Genomic DNA, 21,906 nt, shown 5'->3' on the forward strand with positions numbered 1-21,906 from the left:
ATTACACGAAGGCCAATTTGAGAAGCTTATTCATTGGACAATTATTGCACATTCTCATATGCCAGATTCTAGGTCTTTGCTCCACAAATTCTGTCCACTCACACAAAGAAACCATACAAGGTCTTCTGTGTAAAACTATTTCTGACTCTTAACTATAAACACCAGCAGAGTGGAAGGCTAAATCTCAATAATGTCAATAAGCATTTCAAGGTATTTTGAATGAATGGGTTAGAATGGGTAGGGATATCATCTACTTTCATATTAATAGAATTCGATGTCAGGCCAGCTGAATTTATATGCACATTTCAGGATGTATATGTTTACATCTGATCACAGATTACCATATATCTTATTTTAGAATGAAAGAAAAGATAGTTTTAGGTTGTTATTAATAACTTAAACTTGGAACTTTACAGTCTCAATTATCTCTATTTTAGCATGCCATAACCCAATACTAATGCCCCCAGAGAACCTTGAGACTACTGTCAACACTGCTGTGGACAGATTAATACAGAATATACACCAGCAACAATTTTATTTATCCTGCAATGTACCTATTAATAAAAGGCTTGATGAGCATTCCTTAACCCTAAAGGATAAAAGCAAGCATAAACTGACAAACACTGGTTAGAAATTGCTACAAGTTCAGAATCAGAAATAACCTTTGCACTAGGCCACACAAACATTTCTTATATTAACCTCTATCAACACATCTGGAAATTACATTAGCTGTGGTCTAAGATATATGGTGGTCTAAGATACATTTCAGAAGTTCAAAATATTATCTTTTTGAGGAAAAAAGAAAACAGATTCAGAGACTCATGGTAGAGTGGAGGCAGAGAACTGCATAATTCATACTAGCAAATATATAGAATAAACACACAAAGTAAACAAACACAGAAGGTCTTGTTTACTTCACTGCAGGAAAAAAAAAGTACGCCTTTAATTCATTAAAACTAAGATTAGCCTAAGAAATCATGAAAGGGCTGAACTAACATGAATTAGTTTACATAATCTAAGACAGAGATTGGTCTGCTTCTTAGAAATTAGTATTTTAATTGAAAAAGAAAATACCAAGATACAAATGGACAAGAGAAAAGTTTCAGATGAAAAGTCAAGATAACACATGAAAATTCTAGAAATAAGAGAACCACACATTTTTATATGTGCCAACATATTATTTGGCCACATATTATGTTTCATATAAGGGAAGCCAACATACAAGGAATGAATGTCCTTTTCTATGTCATTGTATTCTATGGGATAAACAGGAATTTAAATGGCCTCATATGTCTGGGTTTATGAGAAACATGGAAAGAAGGAGGGTGGAGGTAGCAATTATTAGTGCAAAAAGAATTAGTTGCTCAGATTTAAGCAAGTCTTAGGTGCTAATCAAATTCCTCTATTAAATTTGCTCTAAGAAGAGGAGAAGATAAAAGATCTCCAACCATTTTGTGATTTTGTGATTAGACCTGTATCTGTGTCTATACCTTACTTTCACACCAACAAAATGCTAATCGGGAATGCGAGAGTCAAGCTGTCTTTCATAAAACCCAGTATGTGTGAACACCGAGATGAAAATCAGTGTGTAGCTTACTGGAAGTACCTTCCTTTCCCCACTGCCAGCCAAATGGAAATTATATTTTAGCAAGCTAATTACAGATTAACCATCTGTTCCAGGTATAGTCAAACCCCACAGGCTGGTCCCAGGCTGACCTGGTTAAGCCCAGGGGCAAAGCTTGAGGAAACAGATCAATCCTAGTCATTCATGGCCCCAGAAAGCCCAGATAAAAAAAAGGAGCCCGTTCTAGTCCTCTTAAAGTCTAGATCATTCTATGGCAGGGCAGGTATGGAACAAAGGATTTTGTATCATCCTGGACTCCTGGGTCCATAGATCAGGAAAAGTAGGAGAGGAAAAAAAAGTAAATGAACTTAGCCAAGTAGGTCTTTAATTCATTAAAACTAAGATTAGTCTAAGAAATCATGAAAGGACTGAGAAATTAAATGATGTATCTCCATTATGTCTTTGTTGAGGGGCTGCGGTATGAAGAAAGGGACAGCTTGTTGAAAACCCTTTGGATATAAACAAAAATATGGAGGTAAAAATAAATCATTTTCAAAGGCAATAGTTTAAAAAAAATCTGCCTCTCTCTACTTTAGAACAATCTAGGACTGAAATAAGTGATTGTAGAATCCTCACATTACCAAGGCATCTGATACTGTGGCCAGTCAAATATGCCTGGCCAGAACATTCCCCTCCTGTGACCTAGATCTATCTTAAGAAACTTGCTGCCCTATTCCAAGAGCTCCACTTTCTACCTTCTGTGGACTCCTGAAATATTCCTCTCCAGTTCCTGAAAAAGGCTAGATTAATGTTCTCAAGATGTGATATGGGTACACCTAGAAATCCCTGATACCATCACAGGAGGCCTTCAAAGTCAAAACTGTTTTCATAATAGTATGTTATCTGCCATTTTCACTCCACTTCTCTCATGAGTGTATACTAGAGTTTTCCACAGGCTACATGACTTGTGCTATTACAACTGACTGAATGCAGAAGCAAACCTGAAAATCCAGTTGCATTAAGCCAAACATCAAAAATATTTGCAAAAATGAAAAATAATGCCTCTCACTAATCCTTTTGTTTTGGAAAATAATAGTTTTCTTTTATTAAAAATGTTATTTATGTTAATATGTAAAAGGTTTTTATTGTTAAATAAATTAATATTTTAAAATGTTATCAGTGTTAATTTTTAAATCTCTAGAGATATAACTCACATAAACAAAAGCTCTTAGGGGTCCTCGATAAAAGAATTTTTAAGACTGTAAAAGAGATTCTAAAACCAAAATGTCTGAGAAGCATAACTCTGCCTTCAAAGATAAACTACTCCCAAACTCTCTAGATGTCTTGATCCAAACAGGCAAGTTGGTAAACTGTCTGAAAAAGCATATAGAACAAATACACAAAGTAAACAAACACAGATGGTCTGGCTTACTTCAGTGCAGGACAAAAATGGGACAAGGGGTTTTGTATCATCCTGGATTACTGTGTCCAGAAAAAAAAAAAAATTGAACTTAATCATATATGCTTCTTTTAACATCCTCAGGCAGGAATGTAAATGCCAATAACTTACTCCTGTGAAAAAATAATTTTCTTTACCCTGAGGTTTACAGAAATTGTCTAAACTGAAGAAGGCTCCTATGACACAGAGCTGTATCCACTCCCTGCAAATTCATATATTAAAGCACTAAACCCCCAATCTGATTGCATTTGGAGACAGGGCTTTTAAGAAGTTAATTAAGGTTCAATGAGGTCATAAGGGTAGGGCCCTAATCCAATAGGATTGGTGTCCTTGGAAAAAGAGAAAAAAACAGCAAAGCTCACTCTCTCCACATCTGCACAGAACAAAGACCATGTAAGGACACAGCAAGAAGGTAGCATTCTGCAAGTGAGAAAGAGCCTTCACCAGAAACTAACCATGGTGGCCTTGGTCTTGGGCTACTAGCCTCCAGAACTATAAGAAAATTAATTTCTGTTGTTGAAGCCACCCGTCTGTATTCATTCTAACAGCCAGAACAGACTAATACACTGCTTATACTCTGTTCCCATACAATTACTCTATAAATATACTAAGGGGTAGGGAGAGAGAAATGGAGATTTTCTTAAGCGGAAAGGAAGTAGTGAATCAATATCTTCATAGTATCACACACCACAATTTGTATGGCCATTAATGAGTTATTTAGGTTTGTTTTCCTCAAAATGTCATTTGATTTTTAACCTTTGATTAACATCAGTACAGAAACATCCACTTTCTTTCCTCATGGATAGTGTTAGGTCTAAAATTCATGCTTTCATACTTCAGCTCATACTACAACTAACTCATAACACTAGTTATTAATATTGTTATGTCAACTAATAGAGTCCTGCCTTTCAGTGGCTTTGCCAAGCTGACAGCCATGACATAGCTTAACCTTTACTCTTCCCATAAGGCTATATGAAAGCTTGTGTGTGACCCATTCATTGCCTTCTCACCAACTCTACGGTATATTAGGAAATTCCTTTTTCAAAGTTGAATTTAATTGGCTTGAGAATTGTTTTCGTGGCTCTCTAATGAAGGGCAAAGTGCCCCAATACAGGTCAGCCAGAAGTCCTTGCAGCACTGTAGGAAGAGAAATTAATTTAATTGCACCACTTAGGTCTCAAACGCATAGCAGCTCTCTAGCTACGAAATAAGATGAAGAAAGGAGGAAAATGTTGGGTCACTCTTTAATGTTGATTTTGAAAATGCTTCAGAGTAAGAGACTCCCTCCCTCCACATCATCTTCCTTTCCCTCTAACACTGAGAGGCTTTCTTATTTAGCACTGTCTTCTCTGTACAAAGCACAGGGTTTGAAATACTGCAAGTACTCAATGAATTCATTTCGGTGGAAAGAGAAGCTGAATGAACACTAATAAGAATGTTCCAAAAAATGATTTGGAATTACTCTATTTGCTATGGAAAAGTTTATAGGAAAAGGAAAGGTGAGGGGGAGGATGAAGGAAAGGCGGGAGAGAGGAAAGAAAGAGAGGGAGGGAAGACAGCAGGACAGACAGACTGACCTAGAAGAGTACAAACAAAACTGTTAAGTGTTTGTTTTGGAGTTGTTTGAAGTAGTATTGCTTTCAGGTAACATTTATTAAGCATCTAATATGTGTGCAACAAAACACTATGTCAGAGGCCAACCACAGTAGCAAATATAAAAGATCTGTTTTTTGCCTGCTATATGTAATTAATGGTTTTTGGCTGAACAAGCATGTACATTCTTTATATAGAGCTCAAAATATAGTTTTAACCATTTAGAAAATGGAGTCCTAAACAAGTAGTACCTCTGCTTTCATACATACTATTTATGCTTCTTTGAGCATCCTTGGGCAGAAATGTAGACTCCAATAACTTATTTCTGTGAGAAGGTATTCTCTTTACCCCAAAGTTTCCCAGGAACAATTGTCCAAGGTGAGGAATGCTGTTACTCTGTTCCCATGTAATCTACCCATATAGCCACAAAATAGTTAAAGGATTATTCTTTACATACCTTACTATTTGGTCAAAATCACTAGCTTATACTTTTCAGTTCAAAATATTGTCTTTGTGAAGGAAAAAAAAACAGATCCAGAGACTCATGGTAGAGTGTAGGTAGAGAATTGCATAATTCATAATAGGCTCTCAGAGCCAAAAGCTGCTGCCAAGTTACATTGATTCAGCAAAAATAATAATAAGGTAAGGATGTCACAGTCACCAGCAGAAATAAAAATCCGTTAGTAAAACTAGCTTATCAAGCTTCCTATAAGGAAGCACAGCAAAATAAGTCTGAACTTAAACACACATTATAGCTATGTCTGTTTGTATTCCTGTTTGATGCTTATGACACACAGGCCTTGTTATTAATGAAATACCCTCATTCAGTATCTTCATGTTAACACTGTACCTTTTGATCTTAAACTGCTATTTCAGCTCTACCTAACAAGTATTAAACTATACTTAATACTTGCTCTAAGGCTGAAACAAGTTCTATTTGTATGAATAATGAGGTACTGCATATTGTATTTTCCTGAAGGAACCATGAAAGCATAACAGGGCCAGAATTAAACTGGAGATAGGAATATACAGTTCCTCTACTCTTTAGGCCAGTGGCTCCCAATCTTTTTGGTACCAGGGACTGGTTTTGTGGAAGACAATTTTTCACAGACAGGGGTGTAGGGGAGAGTGACGGAGGCAGGGGCATGAAGGGATGATGATTTTGGGATGAAATTGTTCTATCTCAGATCATCAGGCATTAAATTCTCATAAGGAGTGTGCAGCCTAGATCCCTCAAATGTGCAGTTCACAAAAGGGCTCATGCTCCTATGGGAATCTAATGCTACCCTGATCTGACAGGAGGAGGCGCTCAGGCGGTAATGCTTGCTTGCCCATTGCTCACCTCCTGCAGCACAGCCCAGTTCCTAGGATGGATCCTTGGCATAGAAGTCTGGGACCCCTGCTTTAGGCAACAGTTCCATGAAAGTGTTGCAAATTCATAATTGTTAATAAATATGAAATGGAAAGAGTCCTCCTATAAGGGACTCAAGCCCTTAGTAAAGAATTAGGATCCAAGAAATACCGTTAGTTCCCAGCTTTTCAAAATCTCACTATGGCTGCAATATGCTCACACCACCATGTATCTTAGACTACTGCTAATTTCAAAAAAGTTTTGAGTTTTGAATGTACCTTTTAGATTTTTAACTAAAGATATTAAAACAAACTGGTAATATCCTTAAGAATCAGAGAGCTAGTGAATAAAGAGCCAGGATTCGAATGTGGCTGTCTGAACTGTTCACTTCACTATTATACTATACTATACAGTAGTCTTAACAAAATAAGGTAGATTTATAGAGGCATCTCCAAAATGGGGAAAAAAAAAGGTAGAAAATCAAATGTATTGAAGTAAAAGGTGTGGGACTAGACCTATAATTCTCAAAGTCTCATGGTTTTTGGAGAGTATGCTAGTTTCTATGTTCATATCGATAATCTTTAAAAAAAAATAATTCCGGGCCGGGCGTGGTGGCTCACGCCTGTAATCCCAGCACTTTGGGAGGCCGAGACGGGTGGATCACGAGGTCAAGAGATCAAGACCATCCTGGTCAACATGGTGAAACCCCATCTCTACTAAAAATACAAAAAATTAGCTGGGCATGGTGGCGCGTGCCTGTAATCCCAGCTACTCAGGAGGCTGAGGCAGGAGAATTGCCTGAAACCAGGAGGCGGAGGTTGCAGTGAGCCGAGATTGCGCCATTGCACTCCAGCCTGGGTAACAAGAGCAAAACTCCGTCTCAAAAAAAAAAAAAAAAAAAAAAAGTCTTACAAAAATAAAATAATTCCACAAGAATGTAAGCTCCTCAAAATCAGGAACCACACTACATTAATATCTGTACTCCATAGTTAAGAACAAAGCTTAGAACAAGTTATCATATAGTAAAGGTATTATTTGAATGCATTTAATGTATTTATTTGGGAGGTATCTTTTAAAAAACGATTATATTTTTAAAAATATACATGGGCACAAGTCAAAAGCAAAACAAACAAAAATACTTATTAACTGAAGCGGTTTAAAACAGTATGCAAGAAGAATCTGGGCTGGATGTGGTGGCTCATACCTCTAATCCCTGCACTTTGGGAGGCCGAGAAGGGCAGATCACCTGAGGTGAAGAGTTCAAGACCAGCTGGGCCAGAAAAGTGAAATCCTGCCTCTACTAAAAACACAAAAACTAGCTGGACATGGTGGTGCATGCCTGTAATTCCAGGTACTCAGGAGGCTGAGGCAAAGAACTGCTTGAAGTTCTTTGGAACTTCAAGGAGGGGGAGTTTGCAGTGAGCCAAGATTACATCACTGCACTCCAGCCCGGGTGACACAGTGAGACTCCATATCAAAAAAAAAAAAAGAAGAATCTGTATTAAAATTTTTACACTATGCTTATTTCTGGATCCCCATTGCCCCTTCCCCAATAAAAGAAGAAGAATGAAGCATGGTGACCTGAAAAAAGATTTATGCTTTGCTGTATTTTTCATCTCAGTGATAAAAAGAGATAAAGAACAAATTATTAACATAACGTAAAAAGGAAAAAATTCAAAAAAAGAAAAATGGGAAAACAAGAAAAAGAAAAAAATCACGTGGATTTGAATCCTATTATTCTCTGGTTTCAATAAAATGGAATTAAGTCCAAAGTACTCATCTCCCAAGACTTTTTTTGTACATTACATTCTCTAGATAGATTCATATTTCTGTATTTAGTTTTCTGGTTGTTATCTGTAGTGGAATATACAACTAAGATAAAAAAATTTATAATAATGTGCAAAGTTCTAATTACAACCATGGAGTTCTACTGAACAATTAGGCATTGTCAATACCACAGATGGACAAACACATTGTCAATACTACAGAGGAAGCACTGTGGTTAAAAATCTATCTAAAGGACATCTAAAAAGCATCAAATTACCAAGTACAACATGATATTTCATGAACTAAAAAACAGACAAATAGCAAGGAAATAAATACTGAGAGTATTGGATTGCTTTATCCTTAATCATATGACCATGCTTAAAATTCACGTAAAGATACGCTCTTTCAGTTACTTGAAAGACAGCCAATAACCTTGTTGAAGGTAAAATCAAATTATTTTAGCTCCAATTTTCAATTTTCTTTTTCTTCTCCTAGGTTAAATTATTTACATTTATATTTATATCAAACTTGTCCCCCCCCCAATCAAATTAACAAATAATCTTTACCTTGCAGAGTATTTCTATTTTTTTTTTTTTTAATTTTATCTATCTATTTATTTTATTTTTTTTCTGTATGGCAGAGCCTTGCTGTGTAGCCTAGGCTGGTCTTGAACTCCTAGGCTCAAGTGATCCTCCTGCCTCAGCCTCCCGAAGTTCCAGGACTCCTGCCATTTTATAAATGGAATCATTTTTTTTTAACTTGCTTGTTTTTTTTTTTTTTTTTAAATTATACTTTAGGTTCTGGGGTACATGTGCAAATCATGCAGGATTGTTGCATAGGTACATACATGGCAATGTGGTTTGCTGCCTCCAACCCCCACCCCCGTCACCTATATCTGGCATTTCTCTCCAACCTCCCCACCCTCTGCTGTCCCTCCCCTACCCTCCCCAACGGACTCCAGTGTGTGATGCTCCCCTTCCTGTGTCCATGTGTTCTCATTGTTCAACAACGTGTGGTGTATGATTTTCTGTTCTTGTGGCAAAGTATTTCTTAAATATTTTCTCACAATATAGGTGCCAGTCTTCAACAATGCTTAGAGCCCCTCTTAGAAAGATTTAGCAATAAAAAGTAATTTAAACTGTTAATGATGCCAAAATATTTATGCTTATCAATCTCTCGGGCAAATCTGTATAGCTGCAAATACCTTTATGAGATCTAAAGATGAAAAGTTTATTTTTAAACTCCATCAAATGGATATACTATAGTCTTAAAAGAACATCTTAACGTATAATTCCTTATTTATAATGAAAAATTACATTAGGCATAATGAGTATCTGTGAGTTACATTAGGCATAATGAGTATCTGTGAGTATCTGTGAGTGATATGCAGAGAATGCATATCACTGAATGGGATCTGCAAAGGAAATTTATAAGAACTCTTCAATGTATACGGAAAACTTGTGAGTTAAAAAAAAATCTTAGTTGGTAAATACATTCATTTGCCAGATCTCAGAGGGATCTGAACAAAAAATTATTTTGCTGATAATTTTTTTGAAATACTTTTCCACGTAACTCATCAGACTGATAAAACATCAGGTATAGACAGTCTTAAGCCTTTATAGTAACAACTTTGTCATCAATTTACAACTGACTGAGGGCCAGTTTGCTTATCATTAACCAACTTAAAAAAAAATTAGTGATGGATTAGTCAAAAGGCTGGAATTATAACTACATTTTTTATAGTAATGGTCACTGTCATTCAATGATGTGTCAAGAAAAGATTCCATGCATAAATTCTTCAAGGCTTTATCTCAATAGTATTTTCTGAATTGGTAATTAATTAAAACAGAACTATGTACCCAACTGCAATGAACAACTGGACGTGAACAAAGCTAGCCACACTTGAGTGAACATGTAGATGGAAATCTAACGCAACACATTCTATTATCTGATCCCCAAGTCAGAATAGACTTTCTTTTCTATATTCAATTATTTTTCTGTGTGCTTCCTACAAATGGAAAGTCACGAAGCCTCTCAGTATCTTGTACTGATGTAGATGGAAGTAAGGCTGCTGCTTTAAAGAGCAATGCATGGCCGGGCATGGTGGCTCACGCCTGTAATCCCAGCACTTTGGGAGGCCGAGGCGGGCGGATCATGAGGTCAAGAGATCGAGACCATGGTGAAACCCCGTCTCTACTAAAAAATACAAAAATTAGCTGGGCGTGGTGGCACACACCTGTGGTCCCAGCTACTCGGGAGGCTGAGGCAGGAGAATTGCTTGAATCTGGGAGACAGAGGTTGCAGTAAGCCGAGATTGAGCCACTGCACTCCAGCCTGGTGCCTGGCAACAGAACAAGACTCTGTCTCAAAAAAAAAAAAAAAAAAAAAGAGCAATGCATTTCTTATTCCCACTAATACCCAATACTCTATTGTTCAGTTTGAGTAGTCTTCATAATGTAGCTAACCAATCTAAATACTAAGGCACTTAGCCTCAAGTTTAAAAAACAGAGAAACTACTACTAAGAGGGGGCCAGCTCAAACTTCTGCACGTGATTTTGATAAATCTGGACACACTAGTTCCTCTCACCAACACTCAAGTGTCATGGCAGCCTCCCTTATTTCATCAAGGCCCTTCCAACCATTACGGGACAAGCAGAAACCTGACAAATATTTATGTCTTCAAATCACATTATCAATACCAACTTAAAAAGATATTTTAAACATCTTCTTTTGATTGAGCTCTCCTCAATCATTCCCACTAATCTCTATGCATTTTTCCTCTGAAGAGGATATTTTTGTAAACCAAAAATAAAATTCTAGGCCCCTCAACTTACTGAATGGACCCCTTCTCTTGGCCAAGGGTATTCCAAAGTAAACATGAAAAATTAGCTCAGTCTATGATGGGAAGGGGGATCAGACACACCCCATTATACTCTCCTCCTTTTGGAATTCTGGCACAACTGGCCAGCATTAACATTAAAACAGAGATCTTAAGACTGACAAAACAGACTCTTTGTAGCAATAAAATGCCAAATTCCAAACTGAGTCTAGTACAACATCACACAACAGATAGCAGGCTCTGAAAGAAATAGAGGTATTTTACCCCAAAATATTTCTTAGACTTATTTTGAAATGGCCCTGCAAAGCTGTCTTTTGTGTGGAACATTCTATAGAAAAAGACCTTTCTGGTCTTTTTTTTTTTTTTGAGATAGGGTCTCTGTTGCCCAGGCTGCAGGGCAGTGGTGTGATCACAGCTCACTTCCACCTTACCTGGGCTAAAGCAGTCCTCCCACCTCAGTCTCCCAAGCAGCTGGGACCACAGGTGCATAGCATCACACCTGGCTAATCTTTTTTAAAAAAATTTAAATTCTTTGTAGAGACAGGCTCTCCCTATGTTGCCCAGGCTGGTCTTGAACTCCTAAACTCAATCAATCTTCCTGCCTTGACCTTCCAAAGTGCTAGGATTACAGGTGTGAGCCACTATATCACCTCAGGTTGTTTTTTGATCCAGGAAAGATTTAACTAAGAGTCTATCACCTTTCAGGTTCTGATAAGAGATAACCATCTATTCTCTTAAAGCCTGCTATGTGGAGTCTTAATCTACATAATAAGAACCTTGGTCTCCACAACCCCTTACCTTATCTTAACCCAGACACTTCTTTCTATGGATTCCAGGTCTTTAGATAACAACTTAATTCTTTCGACTAACTGCCAATCAGAAAATCCTTGAATGTGACCAGATGTGGTGGCTCATGCCTGTATGTAATCCCAGCACTTTGGGAGGACGAGGTGGGTGATCACTTGAGGTCACGAGTTTGAGACCAGCCTGGGCAACATGGCAAAACCTCATCTCTACTAAAAAAAACACACACACACACACACACACACACACACAAATTAGCTGGGTGCGGTGGCAACATGCCTGTAATCCCAGCTACTCAGGAGGCTGAGGCATAAGAATTGCTTGAACCTAGGAGGTGGAGTTTGCAGTGAGCCAAGATTGCACCACTGCACTAAAGCCTGGGCGACAGAGTAAGACTCTGTCTCCAAAAAAAAAAGCAAAAATAAGGAAAAGAAAAAAGAAAATCTTTGAAATCTTTGAATACATGTATGATCTGGAATAGAAGTCCCTGCTTTAAGTTGTCCTACCTTTCCAGACTCAGCCAGTGTACATTTCACATGTATTGACTGTTATCTGCCTATAATTTCTATCTCCCTGAAATGTATAAAATCAAGCTGTAACCCAACCATATCAGGCACGTGTTCTCAAGACTTCTTAAGACTGTGCTTTGGGCCTTGGTCACACATTATTTACCTCAGAATAAACCTCTTTAAAAATTTTACAGCATTTGACTCTTTTCATTGACAATGTAATGATGTTTCATTGATGAATATACTAACAACTGTTTTAAATTTGACAAAATAAGTTTCAGCTGTGAGAAATACTATGGCTTAAGCCTCCTTCCCTACCAGAAATTACGTCTATGACACTGAATGACATCTGAGGCAGTTGTCTGGGAAATGCTCCCACATAGCGCTGGTCATCATTTGCTGCAAGGGGAAAGGAGCACACCCAACCCATAGAGGCATCCTTTCCTCACTGCACTCTTCATTCTTCCGTTCCCTCAGGTGAAGAAGCTTTCTCCAGCAGAAACACCAGGAAGCCTTCTTTAATTTCCTTCACTGCAGATCATTGGCTTGGCCTCCCTAAGAGTATCTGAGGCTGGAGAAGACTCTGAGCCCCACAATCTAGAGAAATTCAGACAACTGATTCTGTTTCAGTGACTACATTTTTTAAATACATGGAATACCCAGAAGTACCTTCATTAAACAATACGTACTAGAAGAAAAAGAATTTCAAAAAGTCTCCTACAACTGAACTTGAGTCTCCATTGTTTTTTGAAACTCCCTTGGAAGCTTGAATTTTCCTTATTTGGCAAATGACCTGGTTTCCTCCTCATTTAGATGCTAAAGATGGAATTTTTAAAAAATTAATTGGTTCATTGTTCTATCATAAATACCAGTAGAAAAGTGAAGCAAAGCCAGACTATAAAGAATAGTAAGCTGGCCACAGGGCTGTACTGGCTCACACCTATAGTAGTCTCAGCACTGAGGGACGCCAAGACAGTTGGATCTCTGGAGCCCAGGAGTTCAAGACCATCTTGGCCAACATGGAGAAACCCCATCTTGACAAAAAATACAAAAATTAGCCAGGCATGGTGGTGTGCACCTGTGGTCCCAGTTACTCAGGAGGCTGAGGCAGGAGAATCGCTTGAGCCTGAGAAGTCAAGGCTGCAGTGCCGTGACCATTCCATTGAACTCCAGGCAGGCAAGACCCTGTTCCCACCCCCCCAAAAAAAAGATTAGTAAATGACTGCTACCATGGTAGTCCCAAAAGGTAGACAGCTCTCCATAGCTTGTTTTTTTAACAACTGGTAGTCATTTATTAAAAATAATTGACTTAAGCATCTGCAATGGTGACTTCAACCTCAACTCCTGGCTCAGTAACAATAGAAGTAAGCTGCTTAACAATCTCAGAAAGACTGTGCAAGTCAGTGAGTCACATGTGGATTCTTATCTGGAAACAATGCCATGTCTCAGAACCTTCATAAGAAGTTTTTCTTGTAATGCTTCTCAAAGTTTCCGTAGGCATGCAAACTGGTCCTATCACTTTGAGATTCTTTTCCTTTGCTCTACTGATCAAGTCAGCACACACCTTCTCCAAGGATTTTAAGTTGCAGCTCGTTAGAGTGATTCTAATTTGGCAAACTGCCACCTCTGGCTCCAAGGGCATTTTTCTTTATCTCCTGACCAACCTGTTTCTCGGCGAGAGCCAACGGCAGTGAGTCAGGAACAAGAGCAGGCTCACCACAACTCCGCATCACCTACAAGCACATGTTTATCAAAGAGTTACATTTTTTCTTTAAACTAAAACATTCAGGAAAGTGAACAGTCCCAACTTACAAGTGACTATGTGACTATGAATTTTCTGACTATGAAAGAAAAAAGACAACATGCTTAAATTCCTGTTCTATCTCTTACCAAGGCTCCCAAATGCCAATCTTAACTCATTCGTCCCCTGACCCTTCAATTCCATTAATCCAACTAGATCCACCTACCTACACCCTTCCAACCTGGACTCTTATCTTCAACTTCATACAACTGTGTCCTGCCCTCCAACTGAAGCTCATTTCTGAGCCAAAGACTTGAAAGGATCAAGGCATTTTGAAAATCTCTATCAGCTTCTTCCCTTACCCCCAAATCTCCACATTTCTTTCATCTTCATCATTGACTCTCCTCTTCCAATTTTCTCTAAATGTCTTTGTAAAATGCAAAGTCCTTCAGGTGCCGTTAGGTTAATCACAAATGGATTACAACAATGGATGAGGTTACAAGGGAATCCTGTCCACCCTTCCATGGATTCAGGGAACTCCTGATGTTCCATTTACTAACCAGAAACACCAAGGCAATGAGCAACCCTCTCTACAACAGCCAGATGTACATCTAGGTCAAGATCTAGATATTAAAAGAACTGTATCACCACAAGGGCTCCAAAATTTCCCTCCATTCTCAATTCTGGTTTCTTGCAAACTTTCAGAAAAGTTTCATATCTAGGGATTCAAATTTAAAAAAAAAGAAAAAAGAAAGAAAGAAAAGAAAAAAAGACTGTGTCTTTCTGGTTGCTCAAATTATATTATGGAAACGCCTAGTAGTATCAGCTCAACTCTAGCCCCCTACAGTAGGGATCCCCAACCCCCAGGCCACAGACAGTACCAATCTGTGGCCTATTAGGAACCGGGCTGCACAGCAGGCAGGAGGTGAGTAGCAGGCAAACAAGTGAAGCTTCATCTCTATTTACAGTCACTTCCCATAGCATTACCACCTGAGCTCCATCTCCTGTCAGATCAGTGGTGGCGTTAGATTCTCATAGTAGAGTGAACCCTATTGTGAACTGCACATGGTAAGGGTTCTAGGTTGAGCGCTCCTTATGAGAATCTAATGCCTAGTGATCTGTCACTGTCTCCCATCACCCCTAGATGAGACTGTGTCGTTGCAGGAAAACAAGCTCAGGACTCGCACTGATTCTACAGTAAGGTGAGTTGTATGATTATTTCATTATATATTACAATGTAACAATAATCAAAATAAAGTGCACAATAAATGTAACACATGTGAATCATCCCAAAACCTTCTTCCCTTTAGAATATATCACGAACTAGAAAGTATACATACCCCCGACCCTGGTCTGTGGCAAAATGGTCTTCCATGGAACTGGTCCCTGGTCCCAAAAAGGGTGGGGACCGCTGCCCTACAGTTTTCAAGACATGAAGTAACTAATTGGCAAAACATAGCTGCACTGACCTCACCTGAACTGCCAAGAACCACAGGCCTCATCTAGGTCCATCCCAACGTCTGGAGTAATCTTGGCTAAATTCTTCCACATCTCAAGTTTCTAATGTTTTCATGGAGAGGGTTAACACTGCTGTTTCCTAGTGGGACTATTACACTAAATTAGTAAACATGTGAGCCTATGGTAACAGAAGTTATACAGGTATGAACAAGTTTCTGTACATTTATTTCATAACTAGAATACTGTCTTAGACAAAGCTTTATTGCGCTTTTCTTCTGTGTGTCCATATTTTCATATTAGCATGAAAACAAAACTAGGTTCTTCATTTCTCTTATTTAGGTACGCATTATCTGATGACAAGTTTGCGTTGTTTTTTTTTTTTTAATGTAACTGTGCCTAGCAGAAAATCTACTTGTAAGTGGACATTCAAAAGATGGGTGTATGACTGAATTACTACTGAGCAGAAAATTACCCCTTACTTATTTTCTATATAATTTCCTTACAACCAGTCTTTTTGGTTATATATCTTTCAGGCTGAGTTCTCATGGAAAACCTACAGGTAAATGATAATCACTGGTTATAAGAGATTCTAAAATATGCTGTTTTCATGCATGTATCAAGACACTTTTTGGAAACTCGTAATAGCAAAGAACTTTTCTACTACAAGTTTCCAGTTAAAAACTGGGCTGTTTCTAGCTACAGCTTTAACCCTAGATTATTAGTGATGCTAACACTTGATTCCAAATAGTCTTACTTTCCTCAAATAAAAAAACTTAAGACAGAAAGATAAAAACAGGTTTTAACTTATATTCCATCACACAGAGAAATTACAAGTTCCAATTTCTTAAGGGTTTTCTTTCAATGTGGAAATTTATCATAGAGCAAGAGAAAAATAAAAACAATATGTGGTATGCTCACATTTTTGAGAAGTAATGCTAAAAAGTTTTTTAAGAAAGACAGGCATACCTATAGAGCAATTGTCATGTGTAAGATTAAAAGATGGAATCACAATTTCATACTGTGTTACAAGCCACAGATATCTCATTTGTTGTCCAGACTTCCCTTTTTGGAAGTTGAAAAATACTTTCAATTGGATACCAATCTGAAAATGAAAACAAAAATAATTTTTTAAGACAGTTAAGTCCTCCTTGTTTGATTATGCACCACGCTGTGGTAATAAAGTGATTCATGGAACCTATGTTCATGTTAAAAAAAAAAAAAAAAAAAAAAAAACTTTAAATTATGTTTTCAGTTCTGTGACTTCAAAATATCAAAAATACCAACCACTAGAGATGTACTTTAGAATATATCACAAACTAGAAAGTATATATACTTTTGGCTGGGCACAGTGGCTCATGCCCATAATCCCAGCACTTTGGGAGGCTAGGGTGGTCAGATCACTTGAGGCCAGGAGTTTGAGACCAGCCTGGCCAACATGGTGAAAACTCCGTCTCTACTAGAAATACAAAAATTAGCTGGGCATGGTAGTGCGTGCCTGTAATCCCAGCTACCTGGGAGATTGAGGCAGGAGGATTGCTTGAACCGGGAGGTAGAGATTGCAGTGAGCCGAGATCATGCCACTGCACTCCAGTCTGGGCAACACAGTGAGGCTGTGTCTCAAAAAAAAAAAAAAAAGAAAGAAAGAAAGCATACATAATTTCTAGTATATATTCCATGTATACTCAGACCTCTTCAATCAGATTCTGAGGGTGAACCGTGGCATTTGCATTTCTTAACACGAATTTAAGATTTTCCAAAATATACCAACCCTGCATGCAAATGACAACAAAAAAGCTGGATAAACATCAAATAATTTACCTTAATCTAATACCGCTAGCAAAAAACATAGTTGCCTTCAATTTTTGGGTTTTTTTTTTTTTTTTTTTTTTTTTTTTTGGTAATATACAAATCACTATTACCTAACAGTTTACCTCCACCTGCCTAACAAGACATAGTCATCATTGCCAAAACAATCTTAAGTACTGGTCCGGCGTATCTCTCATTATAAAAAAGCCACCAAAGATCCAAACTCAGACCAGATGTCCAGACTTCAACATAATAGCAATTTTTCCCAAGGACAAAGCCAAAAATAGATCCTGAGCTAAATGGGAATTCCTAACACTAAGATCCATCCTTATAAGCCCTTTCTAGGGATATGCATTTTAAATGGATCAGAGAAGTATGTTCCCTGAACAGGTTAACATAGGCTATTTATCAAATGAACCAATTATCAACAGGTAGAGAGCGAGCAGGACCCAACAAAAATAGGTCATACCAGTAGCAACTTTGGACAGAAAACAGGGAAACTACAGAAAACAGATGAGTGTTGAAGGTCAGAGGGACAAGATATAAACTAAATTCACTTTCTTTACAAATGTATCAGTCAGTAGGTGGAACCACCAACAAGATTTTAACTAAAAGATATGTGGTCCTAAATTACTGAAACTGTTTTTTGTTAAGCTCCCACACCTCTCTACATATACACGGATACATGAGAAAACGTTAAGTGAGAAAAATTCCATCAAAAGAGGATGAACGTGTAACAAAATCCAATACCAGGCTTGATAAATCTTGCAATCATAAATTCTATGGATAATGAAATATTCTGCATCATCACACCCAGACCAATGGGAGCATTATATATGCATATGTTTTGTACTCGAAAGGATGAAGTATGTAACTGTCTACTGTACCGCGTCGTTTGAAAACACTAGAAAATTCTACAACAATTCTTCAAAGTTTTCAAATAAATACTCTGTCCATCTTAAACCTGAAATGCACTTCAAATTGCTAACATCTAATTTCTTGTTGACTGTAGATGTTGTCGCTTCTATTTTCCTCGTAAAAGGATGCTAAATAAGGTTCCAAAGAATGATTGCTACATTAACCAAAATTATGCACTGCCAAGCTGTCTCCAGCATCAACTATGAAAGACAGATAGGAAAGAATCAAAAATCCAGTTTCCTACATGAAAGTTGAAGCATTGCTTCTTTCTTTGTTCTCTTCCGTGGGATTTTTCCATTGTCCTCCCAAATGTGACAATTTGCAAATACCCACATCTAGAAGCACATTCTATGAGAGAAAAGACCCCAGTTTCAAAACTTGAAAAAGTGCTTTAATTCTGTAAGCAAAGGTTCAGCAAATCAGCTAGCACTAATCTTGACCAAATGAGTGAGTCAGCCTTGTCACAGAGATGAAATTTCACATTTAAAATCCTACAAACATGGTAACTCCAAGCATTCTACCAAGAACAAAGAATAAACTCTTGGAATAGTCACTTGTAAGGACTAACAACTTGTATTTAACATATTTTACACTGAAGTACTAGATGGTCTCTACAGTTCCCTTTAGGTCAAACTTTCCTTAATTCTTCGAGTAACTTCAGACTATTCTTTGAGTCTTAGTAATTACAAATAGGACCTGAATGAGAAAGAAAATTCAGAATTAAAGTTGTTATCAGTAAGCCTAATTAAACAGTACAGACAGAAAGATGGCAGTAGAATAAAGCATTCTACATTAGGAGAAGGGAGAATGGAGAATATAATCAGTAGTTCGCAGCCCCATAAATGAAGCGCAGCATACAACAAAGTCTGGCTGGGATTTGGGATATAATGGACAGTATCTCTCTGCTCTTGGGTGGCAACTAACGTACCTATACAGGGATAGACTGTGGCGCCTTTTAAAGCGATACTCCACCTTCTGAAGTAACCAACCACCCTCAGGAAAACATGTCAAACCAGAGAGTGAATCCTCTAATTTTAGTGAGTCGTCTCCCTTACCGGCAGTTTTCCTACTTTCTATCTTACAAGGAAATCCACACACTCAGCGCCGCAAAATGTTAAAACATCTCACCCCTATATTGTGACTCTGGCACTTCTGGTCAGAACAAAAGCTATCGTTTTAACTAGGGTGGGATTTATGCTCCCCGTTCAGTGAAGGGCAGTGGCTACCGGCAGGGTGCAGGCAGGCTCCCTGCGTTGACTCTCGCTTCCTGTCACACTGTGGTTATCACCGTGACGGACCCTTGACATTAACAAGTCTTCGACTGAAAAACTGATGGGACCTGCAGCTGGTGAGGGGAAGCGTGGTGGCCCTGCGGAGTGCCTCGGCGGGGCCAGGAGGATGGCACTGCGGTCAGGCACCTCCGCGGCCCCGAGTAGGGTGAGCGAGCCTTTCCTGAAGTTTCCCTTCCTTCCACAACATTAACCTGCCAAGCCTCCCGCCCCCACCCCGCCCTATTAGGAAAAGTCACGCCGGCAGCTCACTGAAGGGCAAGGGGACAGCTCCGGGCGCCCCTCAAAAGTTGGGTTGGGCGGCGGCCACAGCTTAACGCTCCTGCAGCAGAGTCGGGCCCTCACCGCTTCCTCCGGGGGCAAACCTGAGCTGCCAACTTTCCCGATGCCCACTCCTCTGCGCGCAGCAGCCCAAACTTTGAGGTTCGCCCACGGGCCGCACCCCGGGCTTGCGGCAGCGGCGCTGACCTTCACGCGAGCCCGGGGCCCCGCACTGGCCGCCAACCGCCCCCGAGCCTCCCTGCCTCCCCTAGATCCCTTCTCTCTGCCTCCCCCAGCCCTTGTGGGAAGCCCGCGGGGGGAAGATGGCTGCAGCCCGACTCCGCGTGTCACAACTGCCCACGGCCCTCGGGACTCTGGAGAGCCCGTGTCCCGGCGCCTCGGCCGCCCACTCACCACTGGTGAAGGGCTCCATTTTACCCCCGCCGCGGCTCCTCACAGCCCGAGAGCCCGAGCTTCCTACTCCGAGCGCTGAGGCGGCCCTGCCGACTGAGCATGCCCAGCGCGGCCTCGGAGGGCTGCCGGGGAGGTGCCGCGAGGGGCGGCGCCGCTCCACTGCTCTATGGTTCCGCCGTTCCGGGTTTTCGCGGCGGCTGCAGAAAGAGCGAGGGAAGCTAGAGGGAAAAGCACTGTCCGACCCCCGGCGGCTCCGCGGAAAGGCCAGGAGGGAGCTGGTTCGCGATAGGGGCGGGGCCTGGGCGGGACCCGGAAAGCACCGCCCCTACCTGAAGCTGCCCCGGCTGCGGCGCTCTCCTGGGCGGGGAATGGAGTTCAATCACTCAACAAATGAGGGGCCCTACTGCAACCCGCCCGATCCTGGAAGCCGAGATACCTGCACTGCGCCGGAAAAACATGGTCCCAGTCCCAGGAACGGACAATCCAGAAACAGATCATAAATAAACACAGAAGACACACGAGTGTAAAGTCAGTGCCCTGCTGCGCATTAAATCGAGTGATGTGATGCCCAGTGAGTGGGTAGCTAATTCGGAAGGCGTGGTGAGGAGACGCCTCGCTAAGCAGGTGCCACCGAAGCCGAGGTCTGAAGGCAGAGCAGGAACCTGCGGGCGAAGGTCGCTATCTGGACCTCAAATCGCCGGTTTCCCTGGGGAGGTTAGCTGCGGAGGGATCACTTCTCCAAGGACAGAGGGAGCGGGCGCTGTAGATCTTTTCTACAGTGACGCCCGCCCCGCCATGCGGGTGGAGGGGAGGAGACGGAAGAGAAGGCGGGGACCCTGCAGGGCCGAGGGCGCCCGGGCGTCCGGTCCCCGGACCCGCGGCTGCGGGCGCGGCCTCTAGGTGCGGGCGGATGACAAAACCCGGCGCCGGATCGTCCAGCCCGGGCCGCGGGCGCAGCAGGATATGGGCAGAAGGCCCGCCTGTTCCGAGCCTTAAATCAACACCTGCGGTTCCTGGGGTGACACCGCTGGGGCCCGCAGCGAGGCTCCGCGGCGCTAGGCCCGAGAAACCGAAACTCCCCTAGTCACCTCTGCTCCCCGGCACTCTCGCCATTGCCTCCAGCCCCAAGCCACCATTGTTAACAGTGCCAAATCGGGCAGCCCCGGTAACCTCCGGGGCCGAACCGCCAGGGCCCCGTGAACCCCGAGGAGGCTGGTCGGGGCCCGCTTCCTTTTCCCCCTTTCGGTGTGCGCATGGCCACCACCCTCGCCGCAGAGGCCGTCGCCCTCCGAGCGCGCCACCACCGCCTCCTCTGCCTCTTCCCATCCCTCAGTCCCGGCCCCTGCAGCGATTTGGCTCGGGCTGCACCTCACTGCGCTTGCCAACTGTCACACGCTCCGAGGCTGTCAACAGGGTGCCAGGGACAAACAAGCCGTGGCGAGCGCAAACAGCCTGAGCAAACAGGGACAGCCAGGGTGTTGTTTGACCAGCACCGGAATTGGAAACTAGGTTTCGAAGAATTCAAAGTGCAATGCTGTATTTTAAACTGTCTATTGTATTACATCCCCCACAATGCGCGCTCTACTTGAAACTTCCAGCGGATACCAGCTACACTTAGAATAAAAATGAAACTCCTTGCCCAACTCTGGGGCCGTATCAGCACATGCTTACCATGTTTTGGCCACAGAGGCCTTCATGCTGTTCCTGGAAGTCGCCAAGTTCCATCCATCATTGTTAATCATTCCTTTGGCACGCTCCTCGCACAACTGTTTCTTCTGCTTAGTGCTTGGCCTACTGATTCCATCTTGTCATTTAAGTGTCGGCTCAGATGTCACCTCTGCAAAGAACCCTTCTCTGACTATACATCTAAAAGAGCCACAAACACGGTCTGCTCTATAAAGACTTGGCTTTGCTTTATTTCCTTCTCAGCACTCACACTGTCTGAAACAATGTTTTGGATTTGTTGTTTATTATCAGCCTCCCTCTCAAGAATGCAAGCTCTGTGAGAGCAGGGTCGTTATCTTTTTTAAGGCTGTATCACCAATGCCTGGGTAAGTATACAGTAAATAATTTTTGCATGAATAAGTGCATGGATGTAGTGGTGTTTAGAGTTTTCAAGTTCACTTCCACTGC

The 21,906-nt window shown here is 40.9% G+C and overlaps 2 protein-coding genes across 2 annotated transcripts in view; both read right to left on the bottom strand.

Annotated features, from left to right (window-relative positions):
• The window catches only part of LOC105712381 (leucyl-cystinyl aminopeptidase), a 99,420-nt gene extending 78,878 nt beyond the window's left edge, over positions 1-20,542 (bottom strand). The window contains exon 1 of the mRNA XM_064376172.1: positions 20,210-20,542. Coding sequence (XP_064232242.1) covers positions 20,210-20,231 — 22 coding nt within the window. The 5' untranslated portion in view covers positions 20,232-20,542. The remainder of the gene's footprint in view (positions 1-20,209) is intronic.
• The window catches only part of LOC135274890 (uncharacterized), a 103,343-nt gene extending 81,729 nt beyond the window's left edge, over positions 1-21,614 (bottom strand). Inside the window, exon 1 of the mRNA XM_064376182.1 lies at positions 21,445-21,614. Coding sequence (XP_064232252.1) covers positions 21,445-21,515 — 71 coding nt within the window. The 5' untranslated portion in view covers positions 21,516-21,614. The remainder of the gene's footprint in view (positions 1-21,444) is intronic.
• Positions 21,615-21,906: the final 292 nt, after the last annotated feature.

This window comes from Aotus nancymaae, unplaced genomic scaffold (assembly GCF_030222135.1).
Source record: "Aotus nancymaae isolate 86718 unplaced genomic scaffold, 86718_ANA_hifiasm-v0.15.2.pri h1tg000014l, whole genome shotgun sequence".
Taxonomy (NCBI): domain Eukaryota; kingdom Metazoa; phylum Chordata; class Mammalia; order Primates; family Aotidae; genus Aotus; species Aotus nancymaae.